Source organism: Parus major, chromosome 19 (assembly GCF_001522545.3).
Source record: "Parus major isolate Abel chromosome 19, Parus_major1.1, whole genome shotgun sequence".
NCBI lineage: Eukaryota > Metazoa > Chordata > Aves > Passeriformes > Paridae > Parus > Parus major.
The window spans coordinates 3,470,425-3,488,522 of record NC_031787.1 but is presented as its reverse complement, the minus strand read 5'-3'; the positions used below and the strand labels follow the sequence as shown (position 1 = coordinate 3,488,522).

At 42.4% G+C, this 18,098-nt stretch overlaps 1 protein-coding gene and 1 long non-coding RNA gene across 9 annotated transcripts in view; one reads left to right on the top strand and one right to left on the bottom strand.

Annotated features, from left to right (window-relative positions):
* The window catches only part of CUX1 (cut like homeobox 1), a 259,909-nt gene that overhangs the window by 138,002 nt on the left and 103,809 nt on the right, over positions 1 to 18,098 (bottom strand). For all 8 annotated transcript variants that reach the window (XM_019008608.2, XM_033518977.1, XM_033518976.1 and 5 more), the window contains exon 4: positions 9,002 to 9,080. In XM_019008608.2, the coding sequence (XP_018864153.1) occupies positions 9,002 to 9,080 (79 nt within the window). The remainder of the gene's footprint in view (positions 1 to 9,001; positions 9,081 to 18,098) is intronic.
* Positions 63 to 12,018, top strand: LOC107212805. Its single transcript, XR_001524542.1, has 4 exons — positions 63 to 222; positions 3,523 to 3,591; positions 6,881 to 6,980; positions 10,297 to 12,018. It is a non-coding gene; the product is annotated as an uncharacterized LOC107212805 (long non-coding RNA).

Here is an 18,098-nt window from a genome sequence, read left to right as displayed (position 1 = left end):
CCCGCAGGAACCCCCGGCCAGCCCCGGCGGGGAGAGCGGCAAAGCGCGGCCTGGATCGCAGCGCGGGCGGATCGGGCGGCGGCCGCGGCTGTCGGTGCGGTGCCGGGGGGCTCCTCACACGCTGTAAAATCACCACAAATGGAGTCTTTCCGTGCGGTGAGACCACCACGGATGGGCCAGGATCTGCAAAAGAGCCCAGCGTTCTGCTCTGCCCTGTCCAAGGTTCGCTCTCGGCTTATTTGCATAGAATATTTTATAGAAATGACACAATCGTGGACTGGTTTGCTTGGAAGGGACCTTAAAGCTAATCTCGTTCCACCCCTGCCATGGCAGGGCCACCTTCCCCTGTCCCAGGCTGCTCCAAGCCCTGTCCAGCCTGGCATTGGACACTTTCCAGGGATGCAGGGAGAGCCACAGCTTCTGTGGGCACCCTGTGCCAGGGCCTCCTCACCCTCACAGGGAACAATTCCTTCCTAATATCTAAATTAAACCTCTTCTCTTTTCCTTTGAATCTATTCCTTTGGTATCATAACATGGAGCTCCTAAAAGAGCCTCTTCCAAAACAAAGGACTTGCCTTTAATACCCCCCTTCCCTCTTCATTTACAGGCCTGTAACACTGGAAACGATAAGAAAGCAAGTTATGAAACAGTGCCAGAACTACAGGGGCAATTAATAATTTATATCACTGGAAATGTGTTTCCTAAGGTTGGGATCTAAAAATAATTCAAGGAAGGCAACGCGTCTCTTTCAACGCGACTGAATTTCTGTTGCCCAAACCCCGCTGTAAGCAAAGCTCTGGGTGATCGCTCACCAGAAACACCCACATGAAACGATAAGAGGGGGGGAAAAAAATAATAATCCTCCTAAAACACAACTTCATTAACGCAATTCAACTTTTTCAAGGAGCCAGGAGTTCAGCCTCTTTGTCACAATACTTTAGTCACGAAGTAAAGGAAGTTTTTTTTCCCCCCTTCCTAAATGCAACACTGCTCTTCACAGGGAGTGTTCCTGCCGGAGAATGATCCCTGGATTACAGACACGGAGAAGCGATGCAGTAACTGCTTTTGTGGGAGACTGCATGTCTGAAAATAACCTGAAAATGTGTTTTAGAAAAAATAATAATTACATTGTAGCTTTTGAATATTCAAACACCTCACAGCATACTTAATTAATTCATTAATTATTCCCCAGAAATTTCAGGGGTAAATTGAAATAGCCTAGAGAGACTGAGACAAAGATTTCATGGAATAAATGATAGCTTTGCTCCCGTTCCCCTATGACTCTGGTAGCCCAGGGACAGAAGAGTTATAGCCGTAATTCCATTTGAAACAAAGCTCATCATCTCTCCAACTCCTCACTTCATAAAAACCATGAAAAGGTTCTTCCTTCAATCAAGAATTATACATATTTTCTTACTCCCCCATCCCACAGGACTGGGATCTGTGTCTTCCTTTTATTTTTTCCACTTTTTAACAGCATTCTCCTCACCCTCTGGCTCTTAGAGCGTTCTGTGCAGGCTGTACCGGGGAATTCAAAGTGCCCACAAGAGGGTGAGGGACTCTCATTTTCCTTACCAGAAAAAAAGAAAGAAAAAGAAAAGCCAAATCCCAAATTCTGCCAGCCTCTGGAAGCAGCAAAGCCAGACTGATGGGACCCCCCTGTGTGGGGATGGGGGAGTGGCAGCAGACCGGCGCCTTTCCTCCCCATTAATCACGGCACAAGTTCTCCAAAGCTTGCAGGGTTAAATGAAACAGCACGGGATGGTGCACAGGCAGTGTGACCACAATCATACAGATCCCTCCCAGAGTGTGGTCCTTACATCTTGTGGGCTATTATTTAAAAACATCCTTTATTTATCTCCCAACTTGGGAATGGTTGCTGCCAGAAAGATGCCCCAGATTGAGATGTATCACTATCCTAGACTGAAAAAAAATCACGTAAGGCAGAGTAAATTATCAACTCCATGAACTGCACTGTAGTTCCCTCTAGTTATAAAGGAATAACCAAAGTAAATCCTCAGAAAAGTTTTTAATCTTAAACGTGGGGTTTGCATAATAGGTAGGGCAGTACTTGATGGCGCTATGTCAGCTGAAAAAGAACCTAATGAGTTACAAGAGAAGCCACTGCAATTTAAAAGGCTCCCATTTGATTGTTAATGTTCTAGTAATGGCCCGGGACACTGGAATTTCTGCTCACACAACGAGCTCAATGCAGAGGACAGTTACAGAAAAAACACTTGTACTTCAAGTTTCATTTCTCCTACTTCGAGATTATAAAAGAAAAAAGAGCCTTCTACTATGTTTGAAATAATTTCTGCTGTATTCATCCCTTCTTTCTCCTAAAAGCTTCTGAACAGACTTAGCACTAAACCCTCAGAAAGCTGGGGTTTATTTTAATTCCAGTTCACATTCCTGCAACCGAGAAAGGGAAAGTCCAATATTCCCCCTCCCCTGCACGCTCTGCCTTTTGCTCCAGTCTCGGGCCTTGGGGCTGCTGTAAATCTCTCCCTGCAGCAACATTTTCTGAAGGGCTGCGGTGACACCCCGCAGGTGAACACAGCCCATTCCCGCAGGGATATCTGCTGGGATATCTCCTTCTACCGCACATTCTTCCTGCTCCTATTCACTGCATCCTTCCCCTTGTCTGCACCTCCCCTCTTCCTTCCGTGCCTCCAGCCTACCAAGTAAAATAGGGCTTGACAACCACACAATAAATTTTTTAAAGTGAATGCTTTAGGGATATTTCTTCCTCTGAATATTTATTCCGGCTTTTATAAAGGAATTTATCCAATTATTAATTCAACGTGAAAAACTAGAGAAAAAAGTATGTGATCAGACAAGCCCAACTTCAAGCCACGTATTCAGGTAACAGAACTATTTTCAGTTATTTTGACATGGGTTTCAAAACAGAAGGATGAAGTGAATGAGTTCTAAAGATGGGAACTGGCCAGGACTTTGTGCTCCATCTGAAAATAGCAGTGCAACACTGACAGCGCTGCCCGACCAGCATCCCAAACTGCCCGTTGTGCTGTGGCTCGGAATTCCAGCCCCATGGGGAAGGAGGCTGAAGTGATTATGAGCTGCTTGGACATTCCTCAGCACTGGACTGCCAAGGCTGGAGCAGCAAGGCTGGGCGATTCAGGATATTCTGGAGAACAAAACGGCGGCAGCTCTGTCCCTCTGAGAACTCTGCTCAAATCTCCCCTCTGCAGTCAGGACCTTAAACTGTTCCTCTCGTTCCCACTCAGCACCCCTTGCAGATTTGCTGAACTGTTTGGGGAGAGTCACTACTAAATTTCTACAGTCTGTAATTTTTTTACTGTACTGACTTTGCTTCCAGATTTTCCTGGTTGTGCAACTCCTTCTTTTTACCTGTTTTAAACACGCAGGTGATGCATCAAGGATTTTGGCTTCGGATGGGATCCACTCACCAGCTAAATCACTGCCTGCAGCCACAGGGGTTTATGGCTTTTCACTCTTTCAAGTATTAACTATGCTCAATTTTCTGCTTAATTTTATCAGATTTTCAAGTGTGTTTAGAAAGACACCCGACTGCTGCGTTTGAGGAGTGTCTGTGCCACTTCTGTGTCCGTAAGCAAGTTCATTTTGTTTCCTTTCCCCCTGAGAGTACTCACTGTAATATTGTTTTCCTTTCCCTCTAAGGTTGAGAAAAGGCACGTTCTGAATATTCATTTCCCTTGTACAGTCTGGGGCAGAAAAACCATAAACTTGTTCATTTTATGGGTCTGTCCTTTTTTTTTATTCTAACATATTTTATTGGGAAAGGGGTGACAGTTCTGACATGTATTATTAACAAATGAGGAACTGCCTAAACTTTTTCACACTGCAATGATATCAAACATTTCTCAAAAATGGTCTGTGCTGTTCAGCCTCGATGTAACACAAACTCGGGGTTTACTATAAGCTGATCTTGCTCTTTAGACAGTTTTGCCAAACAATTAACCATTATCTCAGACAAGAGCACTTTAAATATTAACTTTTTGGAACTCTTTTTAGTAGTCTACTTTGGGATGTGCTTAAACACAGTCCCTCGGAGTGAATCTCTTTTCCCTCACCTCTCTTTATTATCCCCTAAATTTACATTCACCCAGCTCTCCCTACAGGCAGAAAAGCCTGGGGGTACACCTAGGTTGAAATTTTAGCACATCATGAGACATCTGGGTCTGTAAAAACTTTATTATACAGACTTCCTTTCTGCTTAACATTATATTTTCCCAAAAAATCCAAATATGGCACAGGATGTACATAACACAACAACTTCATGCACATTTATCACCTCCAACATAAGCAGCAGATAATTTTTCTGGGGGAAAATGCCCCCAGCCAAATCCAAAATCAAACCTGTTTTTCTCTTGTATCACCTTTAACCTCAGGACATTGATCAAATACACTTTAAATGGAATTTTTTCGTAGCCCAAACAGCAGTGCAAGTCTGGAGAGGGCCATGAGTTGTAAATAATCAAAAGGCAAAGGCTTATAAATGGCTGATTATTTGCAAGCACTGCAAATAATTTTCATTTCTGCCTTTAGAAGTAATTCCCTCACACTTATTTAGTGCTTTACTGATCGTTTGTTCAAAAAGAACTTTGTGTTTCTTCAGCTAAAGCATTCCTTGGAAAAAGAATACCCTATGCAGGGCAGTTGGAATTTGCAAGGCTGAGCTGGGGTTGTGTGTAGGCTAAAATCCTACATGTAGTGATAGGTGTGTGGAAAACTCCTTTGGAAGGAGCCTGTTCCTCCTTCAAACCCCTTTCTGAGACACAATCCCCCTGGCTGGATGTGCAATTTATGATGGCAAGGAGCAAGGGAAAGATAAAATTTCCACTTCAGCCATCTTTCACTGTTATTGCTTTTGATTGTTTTGACAGGGCGCATTAAAAAAACCATCTTATTTTTACCTTCTCTGGTTTTTGTTATAGTTCCCTTCGATAGCAGGTCCTGAGCTAAAACCCACATCACACACATTATATAGCACCAAATCTGATCACAGCACAGACCCAGGAAGAGTCTCCAATAAAACAACACTCACATCCCCTTTTACACCCCGAGAGTCGTTTTGTTTCCTGATGAGAAAATTCCCATAAGGAGAAACAAAACCCATTTCTGGCTCAGCCCTGGAAGGCGGCACAGCCCCTCCAAACCAAGAGCAAACAGTTTTCATTAACCTTCCCTCGTTCTCAAATGTACATATACTGAAAAAACTCTTGTGTTTTTTCCTATTCTGCAAACTGAACCCAACTGGGTTTAATTGTGCCACATCCAGAGAGCAGAGTTTGTGTTTAAAGGCAGAATTTTCTTTGCCTCCAGAGGAGCAATAATGAGACAAAATACTGAGCAAATCCACCGTGGCACTGGGCTGTAACTGCAGTGATCCACTGCAGAAAGAACACTCTATTTAACCACTTTATCCAGACACTGGCACCTGGCATTCACTTGGCCTCCATGTTTTAACTTTTACTTGAAAATTACACTCAAGTGTTGTTTTAAAGAAATAAAGTAGTGAACACAGTTCCTTTTGAAACAAAAATATTGAGCATTTTTAATGCTTACTATTGTTCCTTTAAAGATTATGGGGGGAAAAAAAAAAATTTTAATATCCTATTTCTGCAAGGCAACACCATTCCTCCAAACACACAACAAGGCTCTAATTTCACTTAAGTGCTTGCAAGATTAAGACCCTAAAAGCCAAGAGTGTTAACATAATGCGCTCATTTTATAAAACTGGAGACAAAGGAATCTTGAACAGATGGAAAAAGGCTTCCTCAAAACACAGACCCAACCTCACTTTACTTCAAAATAATTATATTCATATTATTTTTAAAGGTAAGTTGTGACAACCTTGTTGATTAGTGCAATTCATGTGGCAGCATTCACTTTTCCCTAGCTCTGTACTGCATACTGAAAATAAGGCAATTAAATGAGAAAATTAATTCCATTAATTAAAAATGTTCAGTCTCAAGCAAGACAGAACTGAATGAGAAGTATAGCTGTATAAATGTACATAAACCAAAATGTTTTCCTTGACATGTGCTTTCCTTTAGGAAGGATAAATTTTGCAGCACAAAGTAATGATAATGCCATTTTAACAGCATCATAAAGCTGGAGAGAGATATATAAAAGGTCTGTTTTATCTTTTAAAGAAAAACCCCCTGATGTACATAGGAAAATTTACAAGTAAAATACCATCCCTTCCCACAAATTCCTTACTGGTGAGCCTCAGTGAAAACTCTGGTCAGGTCAGGAAAGAAAATCATTAAACTCTGCTGAATCCATAAAGCACTGTAGCTGGAGTTTCAATACAGATCATTTTATAGTAAAATTAAAATAGAAGCCCTTTTTAATTATATAAAGTGTGCACATTATTACTGAGGAGAGAAATACACGCTTTCCTCAAGAACCATAAAATTGGCTGCTGGGAATTAGACTTCAGCTGCAATTATTATATGGTCCTATAAAGGATATTGAAAGTCTGATAAAATTGCACCCTTGTCATGTAACAGCGATGCTTAATGCTAAATAACCACTCTGCAGCATTCCAGGCATAGCTTCCCCCAAACATCATCGCTCCCTTCTCACACCGAAAAGAAAACACAGCAGCATTGGGGAGCTAAAAGTGTACCTAAATATTTGAAATACCAAACTAACAGGTCAAAAGATATGTAAAGCCACACGGAGGCAAAGCAAGACATGTGATAAATGAAAACTGATGGCTGTTTATAAAGGAGGGCTCTCCATGGACACTGCCCAAGGTAGCAGACTACGCAGGATGAGAGGCGGGGAAAAAAGAGCAATGCAGTGAAGCAGAGTGACAAAGACCAGTGCCACACATTGCTAATGGCTGCTTTCCTTCTCCTTGCAGTGTGTGTTGTAAACTGTGAGTATTTGTTACGCCTGCACATAGCTACACTAGAGCTGGACTTCTGGAGAACCTGGAGTTTACTTTTACCTCAGACCTCCAGGTAAGAGCATGGGCCTAAAACCTGGAGATATTGCTCATCCCACAGACTCCACTGCGCTCCCAACTCAGCCAAGCTGAAGTTTTTATGTGTTTTAAGAATATCAAAGAAATATTTCTGTGATGGGTGACATAAGGCATGCGCAGGGGACGGAGGGGCAAGAGAAGCTGTGGGGTGTGGGAGCAGGGCTGTAAATTTTGCTCCTGAAATTGAGAGGAAAGACAAAATTCTTTCTCCTACAAAGTCCTGACAAAGTCCTTCACCATTTCAACAGCATGGGTGGGATGTAAATCCTACCTTATCCTCAAGGCTTGGTCTGATCTGCTGCTCAGATCCCAGCACCTGTGATGGTGCCAGGCTTCAGAAAGAAGCCTGTGCACAAGAGCACACGAAGGATCCCACACAGCTCTTGTTGGACACCACTTCTCAGTCGTGAAAAAAGCCAGACTGTTCCAACTCAAACCTACTCAGCTCCCAAATTATGGCAGGAAACTGCAGCGAGTGTTAGTGCAGAGATGGAGGGGCTGCAGTGCCTCTTCCCAGTGCTCACTGCTGGACTCCCAGGCTGCAGAGATGTTGGGAATGTTCTCATGGAGGGGTTTCTTTCCAAGCCAGAGCTGTGGGTGCCCATCCCAGGCCCACACTGCTCGTGTTCTCATGGAGTGTTCTCATGGAATGTTCTCAGGGAATGTTCTCATGGAGGGGTTTCTTTCCAAGCCAGAGCTGTGGGTGCCCATCCCAGGCCCACACTGCTCGTGCCAGGCAAACTGCCCGTGATGGTCGGGACCCTCTCCGAGTTATCCACTCCTCCCTTGGCATGAGCAGGTGGCCAAAGGGAAATGTTCTGTTCAGCAGAATGTTACTGACACTCTGAGCAGGAAATAAGAGAAGGAAAACTCACAGACCACAGATGACTAACCTAAAAAATATTTCCAAGGTAAATTGTGGCCCAGGAAGAGTGTGGCGAGTCCCTGCATCCCTACAGAGGGACTGGCCACTGGGCACTGCTCAGATATGAATGGGGAAGCATAAAAATATATATTTGTTAGCTCAGACTGAGCATCTGAAAACACTGACCTTTCAACCAGCTAATCATTAAACTAAAACATAAAAAATTTAATTATAATTTGAAGCATGAATGAAATGTGCTCCCCTTAAATGGTAAAACCAGTAAAGGCCAGGGTATTCTGAAGCCCTAAAAGTATTTAAAAGTATTAACTACACCTCAAAGGCCCTCTTGAGGTATTTGGAATATTATATATATACGTGATGTTTTATAAAACCATAAAATGACACAGAGTCATGTACCAAAAGCTTAGCCAGGGCAAGATGTGGCAGTGGAGACTTGGGCTCCTCACTCCCTGTGATATGGATGTAGAAAGAAAAATCTGTTCAGGCAGTTATTTATTTTCCACTGGGAAAAAATACAAACAAACAACAACAACAAAAAAAAAAACAACAAAACCAACTCCCAAAATGTAAAAAGAAGTGAACTGAAACCAAATGCCAAACAAAGAAAGTTTGGATGCCAAACAAAAGGGAAGTTGAAAACACATACAATAAAGGCCTTTGAATAAAATTTATGATCACACTTACACTGTACAGAACTGAAATTTGGTAGTGATTTACTTTTCAGTAAGGCTTTTTCTTTTGTTTTTTTTGGAAGGCATGAAAAGTTTTCTCTATCCTTTGAAAGTACAAATATTGCTGTTTCTTGGTAAAGCTTTGAGATGCATTTTTTTTTGTTAAAGTTGTCTGAACCCTCTAACAAAACAAATACTGAGGATCACACAGTATCATAATCATGTAAATTGATTCATACAAACATTAACATGTAGATGCACTGAGAAGTCCTGAAATGTGCCACAGTTAGAGTTCTCTCCATTAGAAACAATACTGAGTCTATCAGTTCCAGAACAAAATCATTGCTCATATTTACCTTATTAAAGGTAGGAAAAATGCCCAGTAGCATTCACACAAACATGAACCATTAGTTTCTCAGAATAAGGGAATAATTTGCTTACCTGGAACATCAATTAATCTCTTATAAACATTCAAGAAGGCTGCCTCTGCTTCTTTGCTTCGTTTACCCAATGCATCAATCTAAAAGGGGAGATGAGAGAAGAAGCTTTAAGACTTGTTCCAATACAACTCTCACACTCAGAATTATAAATATAAATTAAAAATATCACGTGAAACTAGTAAGTACATAGAAAGGGAACCCAGGTCTCCTGTGTACAGTTCCTATAGAAGCAGTCTTAAAAGATTGTTCCTGCTACATTTGTACTGAATATAATTTAAAGGCCATTTTTCAGCCCAATAACAAGCATCAATATTTTTATGAACACTCCTGCCTGTTGTGATTCCTTACTTTAAATTTTGATATAAAGCCTGGTATTTGCCAGGCAGATTCTCTCCTCAACAACTGTTTTCCTTTACCACTTACTGAAATCTAACACAGCAAATGGAATCACAGCCACTTCTGATGTCCCACTCTGCCTTTATTGTGGTAAATAGATTTTTCTGTTATTTCCAATGAGCCTGTGAGGAGATGAAAAGATGAACTTGTTGAGTGCCCTGTGATACTTAACACTAAATAACTGTGAATCTTCTACATGCAAAGAAGTTTTCTAATACAGCTCAGGCACAGTCTGCACTCCTGAGCTTCTCTGACCAGCTTCTCCTTGTGTTCTGTAACACACACAATACTCATCAAAGAATTTATTTTTATCATTTTATTATTTTCCCTGTCTGTCTGTATTTTCATCTAAAACTCCATTTTACAAGGAAAGGCAGCTTAACGGCTCCAGGAATAAAATGCTTATTCCACAGCAACTTTTTTTTTGTAAACATGTATTTTCCTATTGTACTAGAAACCAGAGGATTTACTATTGCTTCATATTGACAATAAACAACCAAACTGACTCGGGATCAGATCCAGTGAATTAATACTCCAAAGCAGAGGGACAGAAAGGGAAACAGGAAAGCCTGACACAGCTCTGTGGCAGCTTACCCAAATCAGGAAACCAAAGGCATGGAGATTATCGTTCCCATATTTTAATAAAAGGCAAGGAAGGATCTGAAGAACTGCGGATACAAAGGCCTGATATCAATTCTTCTGTGTATTTGAAAGGCAGTGAATATTATGGAACCATTTAAAGGTGCGGACGTCACCGCGGCCTAAAAAAAGGAAGGCCCTGTCTGAAAAACGTCCTTGAATTCTTTCTCTACATTATTGATTCAGTAGATAAGGCAGAAACAATGGCCAGAGTTTACTGTATCTGTATTTCAGGAAAGTATCTGATATTTTATTCTGCAGGAGGGGGATTTGCAGCACTGGGAAACGTGTGACCAAGCCAGCGCTCGGGCTCGGGAAGCGCCGGGTGCCCGAGAGAGGAAGAGGAGATAAAGCAGGAGGGTGCTGCAGGGTCAGCCCTGGTGCCACGTGTGTTTACTCTGTCCTGAAATGCCTCTGTGAAGAGAAGGGAAAGATTTGGGAAGGGAGAGGAGGGTAATCCTACAGCGTGGATGATGAAATAATGTAGGGAGCCGGTGTCGGAACGCAGCAGGGCTGGTGTGGATCAGCCTCATGGCTGGTCAGGAACTTGTTGATCATTGCAGGCAGGATTAAGGCCACAAAACCAAAGGACAAGAACAATTGTGGAAATCACACAGAAGCACAATGCTCAAGGAAAGGCTTGGAGGGGAGGAGGGGTCAAGGAGGGAAATAAGGACACGGCCAGAGTCCACACAGCATTTGGCAGCAGCAGCAAGGAAATCTTGGGAGATACTGCGAGAGGCTGGGAAGAGACAAGTTCTGGCAACACAATACAAGGTTGTGTTTAAAGAAATAAACCAAGTTCCTATTTTGCTTACAGCCCCCCAGCATCTGGATTAATTTATGGAGGTGAGTGGAGGTGTGGTGTAACTGACACCTGTTTGCAGATTATCAAAGGGTATTGGAAAAGTGATAAATGAGCATCAGAAATGATGGACGATGTGGAGAGCAGATACAAATTCTCAAGAAGAGTTGGCCATGCTGGTCTTTCAGAGTTTACCAAGAAAAACCACGGAAAGGCACTGGAATCTCCCAAGGCATCTAATGTGCCACAGAGCAAGGGATTGATGGCTGTGAATAACCCACTTAATAATCCGAATTGGAGCAATCACAGATGGACTGATGCTCATTAGGGAAAGAGAACAGAAGCGATTTGGAGAGAACATTTTCACACGAGGAGTACTTGAAATGAGCCTGTGGAATGAAGTGCCAAAGGCAGGGAGGCCCCAGGATGTGTAAATCCATGCTGGGGAGTGTCAGGCACCGCTCGGGGATGGGGTGAGAAGGAAGGGGCACCACCAGGGACACTCGTGCAGTTGAGCTGTTTCATGGGTGCACAGAGACTCTCTGAAGGCCAAACCACACCATATGTTACACTTCTGGACTTCAATGTTCCCACATAAAATTTTCTCTCACTGCTGCTTGGTAGAGAGCAGCCAAATTTAAATTACTATTATTAAATACAATTAGCATTACAGCACTGATTCTGTACTGTATTTTGAAAAATTCATTTGCCCCTTTTATGAAAAGCAAAGCACTTAAAATGCTTCCATTTCTGGGAAATAACAGGATGGATTTGTTTTCCTATTACAGTTTTTCCACATTTTAATAAAGAGCATTTGTACTTTTATTCTCTCTAAGTATTATAGAAGGTATGGTTTATTTGCTCCTTACCAGTTATAGAGTGATGGAAATATAAACCAGATTTGAAACAACATCTTGCAAGGAGATCAGAGACTTTCCAAAGGAAGCAGTTTGTAAATCACAGGTATTTTACACCTTTTTTCGCCTTCAAATTCAAAACCAGAATTCCAAACAATCCCACTAGGCAGAAATATGGGTTTATGTTTTAGTTGTTAAAAAAAATAAATCAACCTGTCTGGTTTAAAGTTCTACTAAAAATGAGCAGTGCAACTATTTTATATCTTAAAATAAAATTTAGAAAAAGCACCATGACAACTTTAACTGGAATAAAAAAATAATTAAGCATGCCAGCACCCAGGTGCTTAAGGAAATAAAGAAATACAGGAGGAAAAAGACATCAAAAATAGCAAATTATAAATGAAGTCCAGAGAGAGAGGAAACAGAGGACTGAAATGACATGGAAACATTTGGAAGTTCACTGAAAATTTTTCAAATCAAAGTAAAATTGGTTCAGGAGCCAACAAGGCTGAGCTGCAATCAGCTCACATTAAACCGTTGAACTACATTATAAAACTCTTGCTAAACATTTTTATTTGACTCTAAAAACTTCAGGGACCCTGAGAGAAGTCAACTTATAATTACACTCGCGTTGTCTTGACACGAGCTTAGCTCCAAATCTTAATTTATCTAAACCAGGCCCCATTATGTCTTCTCTGAGCAGAAAGAAACAACAGTGACCTCTGTATTCCCCACCACCCCCATAAACATATGTTCACTTTTAAGTTTTGGCATTCCTATTTGTCTTGATAATACCACTGGCGCTGCAGTGAGATAACAGAACTGAGGAATCCTCCCTGCTCAGCACAGCCTTCATCTCACTCTTCATCCCTAAAACATCTCCAGAGGAGGAGGAGCCGTGGCCAGACACCACACTGAGACCAGTCCTCCCTTTATCCATCTCGTTTTTCCAGGTCAAGTGCTCTCCTGAGTTGATGCTCAGGGTACCAAGGTCACCCCAGAGGTTGAGTGTCCCCCCTCGTCCTCCACAATCGTCTCCTTCCGACCTGCCCGTGAAGATCTCCGTGGTTTGATCCCACTCTCCCTTGTTGTCTGACACTGCTGGCTTGCTCCCCCCAAAAACATGGACAGTCTAGCTCAGGAGCACTTGGTCCCAGTCTAATACCCACTGCACCTGCCTGAAATCAAAGTATCATCAAAGAAATCCATGGATTTATCTCCACATTTATGTAAGCACCACAAATCTGACACCTAGGCCAGGGAAGGTGCTGAATGCAGATTTATCTGAATGTTGCCTCTTTTAGCTTTGTCCAGCCAAGTTCTGAAGGATAAAAGCAAAGTCTGTGGCTTTAGTTTGGAATCTGACAGTTTTTATGCAGTAGGAGATTTCAGCATTAATTCAAGTCTGATGTTTAGTGCCCTGTAATCTTCTGAGCACAGGTCTGCAGGGCTCGGATGCTCTGGGCTGTATGAACGTGGAATGGCCCCAAGGACTGCAGTCACACTGAAGGATGCACACCTCTGCTCCTGAATCTAAAGATGGACCAGGATGATGAAGCTCTCTGCAAGGAAGATGGACTGCCAGATGCCAGCACATCCTGCACTGACACTTGAATTCTCTGAACTGAGGGATATCAGCACATTAACACATCTCTGAGCACGGGACTGGTACATGTGCTGCTCGTCTTAGATCCACTCAGATCATCAGCAGAGCTAGAAGATTGGGATGCTGCACTCAGCATCCCAAAGACAGCTCCTTTGTGAGGGGTTCCCAGTGCTGTGTCTGTCTGGCATTACCAAAGCACTGGTGATTTGCTCTCAGTGCCACAAACACAAGTGTTCACACAACTGTGCTAAATAGGAACTTCACAGTCCCAGCTCTTCCACTTATCCTCACAGTTCTCCAATTTAGTTCTCTCTTGTTAACTACCTTAACATGTCTTTTACTGCCCTGCACATGATCTGGAGCTAATTTATCAAGTAAAAATATATTATTTAAAATAGAAGTTATTTTTCTGTTCTGATTTTTAATAAATGGATGCCTTAAGGAGACACCCATCCCTTTTCCCTTACACATCTTCTGTCGTATTGTTTTGCATCACGAATTTTTTCCATTTGTCTTCAATTACTACAAGTTACCAAGACACCATTAAGAACTGGAAGAACCATATGAAACGAAGGGAAAAGCACGAGAACAACTCATTAAAGCACCACTCTTTTAAGCCATGCTGTATTCTTAAATAACTGCCTTGGAATCAAATGGCAGCTATGGCAGGATTATTAATGCATCAGTCTTGCTTTGAAGCCTTTACAATACAGTTGGCTTGATTTCCCTTTCTTAATACCATGAGATATTAATAAATAAATTATTAAAAATAACATTGTAATTTACAAATTAATAAAAATTTATTCACCATCCCTGTTAATTTATTTTGCCACTGACAAAAGAAAAAGTAAAAAAATATTATTTTTAGCTTTGTTGCAATTAAAACAGTTTTGAAGCAAAATTATAAAGAAATTATTTCTGTGCAGTTGCTTAAGGCATATGGCGTGGATTTTAGCTGGGCTATAAATTCTTTAACAGAATTAAGGACTTCACAGAGGATCCAATACCAATCTGTTTAACAAAGCTGCTTTTGGGTCTGGACATAGGTACCAGGAAAGAGCCTGGGAAGGGCACGCCTGCATCACCAACTTGTTGGTTTAACCTCAAGTTAAGCAGAGAGCTTTAGGAAGGACTCAAACCCCTCAACTTTTCAATTCTCTTCCCTCCACTGTGAAACAGCTGCAACTTTGAACCCTTAAAACCTCCTCTTCCTTTCATGCCCAGATAAATCCTGATTTTCCCAGACAAACAACGCTGCCATCCCCTGAGGAATGTTCTCACAGGACAACTTCTTGCTGCTTTTCCAATCTTTGATCTTCATTCCCAGTAAAACAGCCCAGCCCAACGTGTGCCTGCAGATATTGACAGCAGAGCCACAGCTCTGATTAAATCCTGTTTGCCACCCTGCCTTTGGATCAGCGGCTGTGCTGTCCCTGCTGGACCTCTCCTGGAGCCTTGGATAACCCACCTGCCTCCCTCCTCACCTCCCTCTGCATTTCAGAGCAGGTTTCCCAGCTCCCAAGGCATCCACGAGGCAGTCGGGGAGCACCCCCGCTCCCTCCTCCTGCCCTGCTGGAGTGGGATTCAGCTCAGTGGCTCGGTGAAAAACTAAGGAAGGAGAGGAGGAATTTATTTTCCATTGTGCTGGCAAACTGACCTGACTCATCCTGTGCATTTGCTGGGCTCAGCACGAGGGAGGAGGTGGGGACCCAGAGCTGGGGCAAGGACACCCCACGGCATCGGTCCCTCAGCCGCACGGATCGGGTATGGCACGAAACCAGTGACAAGGAATGGACGGCACAAGGAGGCTCAGAGTGCCAAATGTTACCAGAATTCTCTTTTCTCGAGCAATCTTTACAGTATGGAAGTGGATTAACTCTGTTTATATCTGTATTAGTGCATATTATACACTCTGATGTAATGACACGTTACAATTTTCCTGGAGGCTTTGGTGTTTTTCATGCTCAAGTAAAACAAATCAAAGGATGGCCTGGTCCTGGAAATAAGGACTTTGCTCATAGAAGGATAAAGGATACTCCTGAACACCAAGCTAATGCCAACACGCCCATGCACCTCTCCTCCAGTTTCTGAGCACTGACCTGGAACCCACAGTCAATCCTCTCCATCATGGATGATCCAAACTTCTGTTTAGGTATTTTTTAAAAAAATTAGGTCAGAGGAATCTGCAAGAAGGAGTTTATTAACCACCTTTGTGCAAAATCCACCTGCACATAAATACCAAGATGCACCCTGTTCCTGGTGTTTTGTACTGAGCTCACCCTCTTGCTTCTCTTTTCTGACAAAGCAAGACCAGACAGCAGCTTGTACAGCACCTCATAGTAAATCTGTAATAAACAGAGGTAATTCTGTAATAAATACAGAGATAATTCTGTATTTGGAGAAACAGGGACTAGGCAGAATACCTCACCCAGCCCTCCCATCCCCATCCCTTCCAGCACACTTCAAGCTCTCTTTTTTTCTCCTGAGGATGAGAAGACACTCCTGACCCTGTGAGCTGCACCAGTGCTGCCTGTCGGAATCCTGAATAAACTGAATTTCCCACCACTGTTCCCGTTGCCCCCGAGCGCATGGCAGCGGCACAGCGTGCCTCGGTACAGACAGCCCACCAGCTGCCAACAGGAATTTCAGCACTTTGTCAATTATGTAAAAATAAGAGGATTTGGGCTGATCCTCCCCAAAGTTACCCTGGTAGTCTCTGCTGTCTTGGTACAACTTGCCTGCAAGTTGGAGAGGAGCTGCAAGAGCTCTGGGGAAGGTGCACAGCGCCTGTCGCTGCTTCTGGTGGGATGTGTAAGGTTTGGGACTTTGCCTGTTATCCCCACAGCTGAGAGCTGTCCCAGGAAGGAAAAAGGGATGTAATAGGAGATGCTCTGATTGTATTTTAGAGTCTCTGCAGATCTGTCCCTTCCCTGCAGGTCAGTGTCTCCTCTCAGGGATGCTTTGGGCCCTGCAGCAGCCACCCCGTGTGCTCAGCAGGGAGAGCTCATCTGCCCCTGAGATGCTGGAGTATATTTAAATCACCTTCCTCAGGAAAGATGTTGTTTAAACTGCAATCAAGCCAGCCAAAAATAAATAAATAATCATTTACACACTTCTGTAAACAAAGAAATGAAAGCACTGTGGAGCTGCCGTTACCCCAAGAACGGGTCACGACCTCTCCCTGCTTTGGGGAACAGAACTGATATGCAGTGGATTTTAAAAGAGAATTAACTGCCAAAAATATTCACTTTTGGTGAACAGAGGGTTTTGATGGGACTTCCATTGAAAAGCAGGGAGGCTCTGGGCCCAAACACGAGCGCTGGATTTTGATGTATGCTGTTGACTTCCCCAACACAGAGCAATTTGTAATAGCTTTGCCACGCTGTTGTTTTCAAAGCTCCTGCTACATCACAAGCATTTATTTCTGACCACAGAATTACATTTATTCAACAGAAAGCAGCTCAGGGTCTTTAAGAGGTTAACTTCTGGAGTGCTTGGCTGCTCTCCAGCCTCCCTACGAGCATCAGTGCTAACGCAAGGCACACAACAGCACCCAGCCTGGCCGTGATTAATAGAGTGCTGAACACGCTGCTTTCCACATACACACACTTTTCATTCCCTTGCTTCCATAGATCATGGACTTATCCTCAAAATATCTGACTGAAATTGAATTTGGCTTCTCTCTCAACCGTTCATTTCCTATGTTATGCAAGGTTATATCCTTTTCTGCATGAGCAGAACCAAACCAGCTGCAGCTTTTGAGAAGAAAATGTGTTTTCAATTATGAAGTTGGCCTGAATATTGAACCACAGTTCTACTGCTGCTCTAATTGAGCCATCATGGAGTGAACGTACAGGAAAGAAATTGTATTAATTAGGTTTGGAAGTTTAACATAAGGAAATTAGAGGGGGCAAAATAGAAAAATATGAGTATCAGCTCAGGAATAGTCCATCAAAATGCAAGAGAGAACGTAGGTCTGAAGTGGTTTAGGCACACACATTATTAGAGTACTCCTTCAAAGACATGATTAGTAGTTCCAGCACATCAAACTGATTTTCAGCTTCTGTTGTCTGCATATGGAAAATTATTAAATTACTTGACTGACCAAATTAATAGTTTAAAGAGCAATTCAGCTGAGTGGGGAGCCAGAGTGGTCTCATCAGAATGGCAATACCCTTAAAAGTACTTGCTCTGGGAGAAGAATATGAGAAATGGCTTTCACAGACATCAAGTCCAGATCGTTGTTTTGGAGTCTGTGCCTTAGAGGGTTCTCCAAATGAGGGATTACTGCATTACTGTTGGACAGTGCTCTTATGCCACATGAAAAGAATGCTAATGACCTCAGGAAATCCTTTCCCAACCTTAAAATATCTGTCTGATGACTTCACAAATACGGATTCCAACATTAGATTTCCATACCACAACTTCAGTTCTGTAAATTAACACAGCCAAAGAACATCCCTTCTTTTTTTGTGTTTTTGGTTTTTTTGGGGGGGATTTCAGGTACAAATATCCATCAATTAATATACCCATGGTAAAGCACAGTGACCTACCCAAAACACAGCTTATTCAAATGGCTGCTTGCAGGAGTGCCTTGATAATTATATATAATAATCATGTCATGATTGCATGGTAAAGCTCTTTAACCTTTCCTGATTCTGTCCTGTATTTAGCCCACAACAGGCAGAGCAAACCATTAATAAGTTGCATCCTCAAGTTAATGGCAAGGAAAAGGAAAAGCAAGACAGAGATTTAAGATCAAAATGACAGGAATTTTACACTTCTGAAATTAATG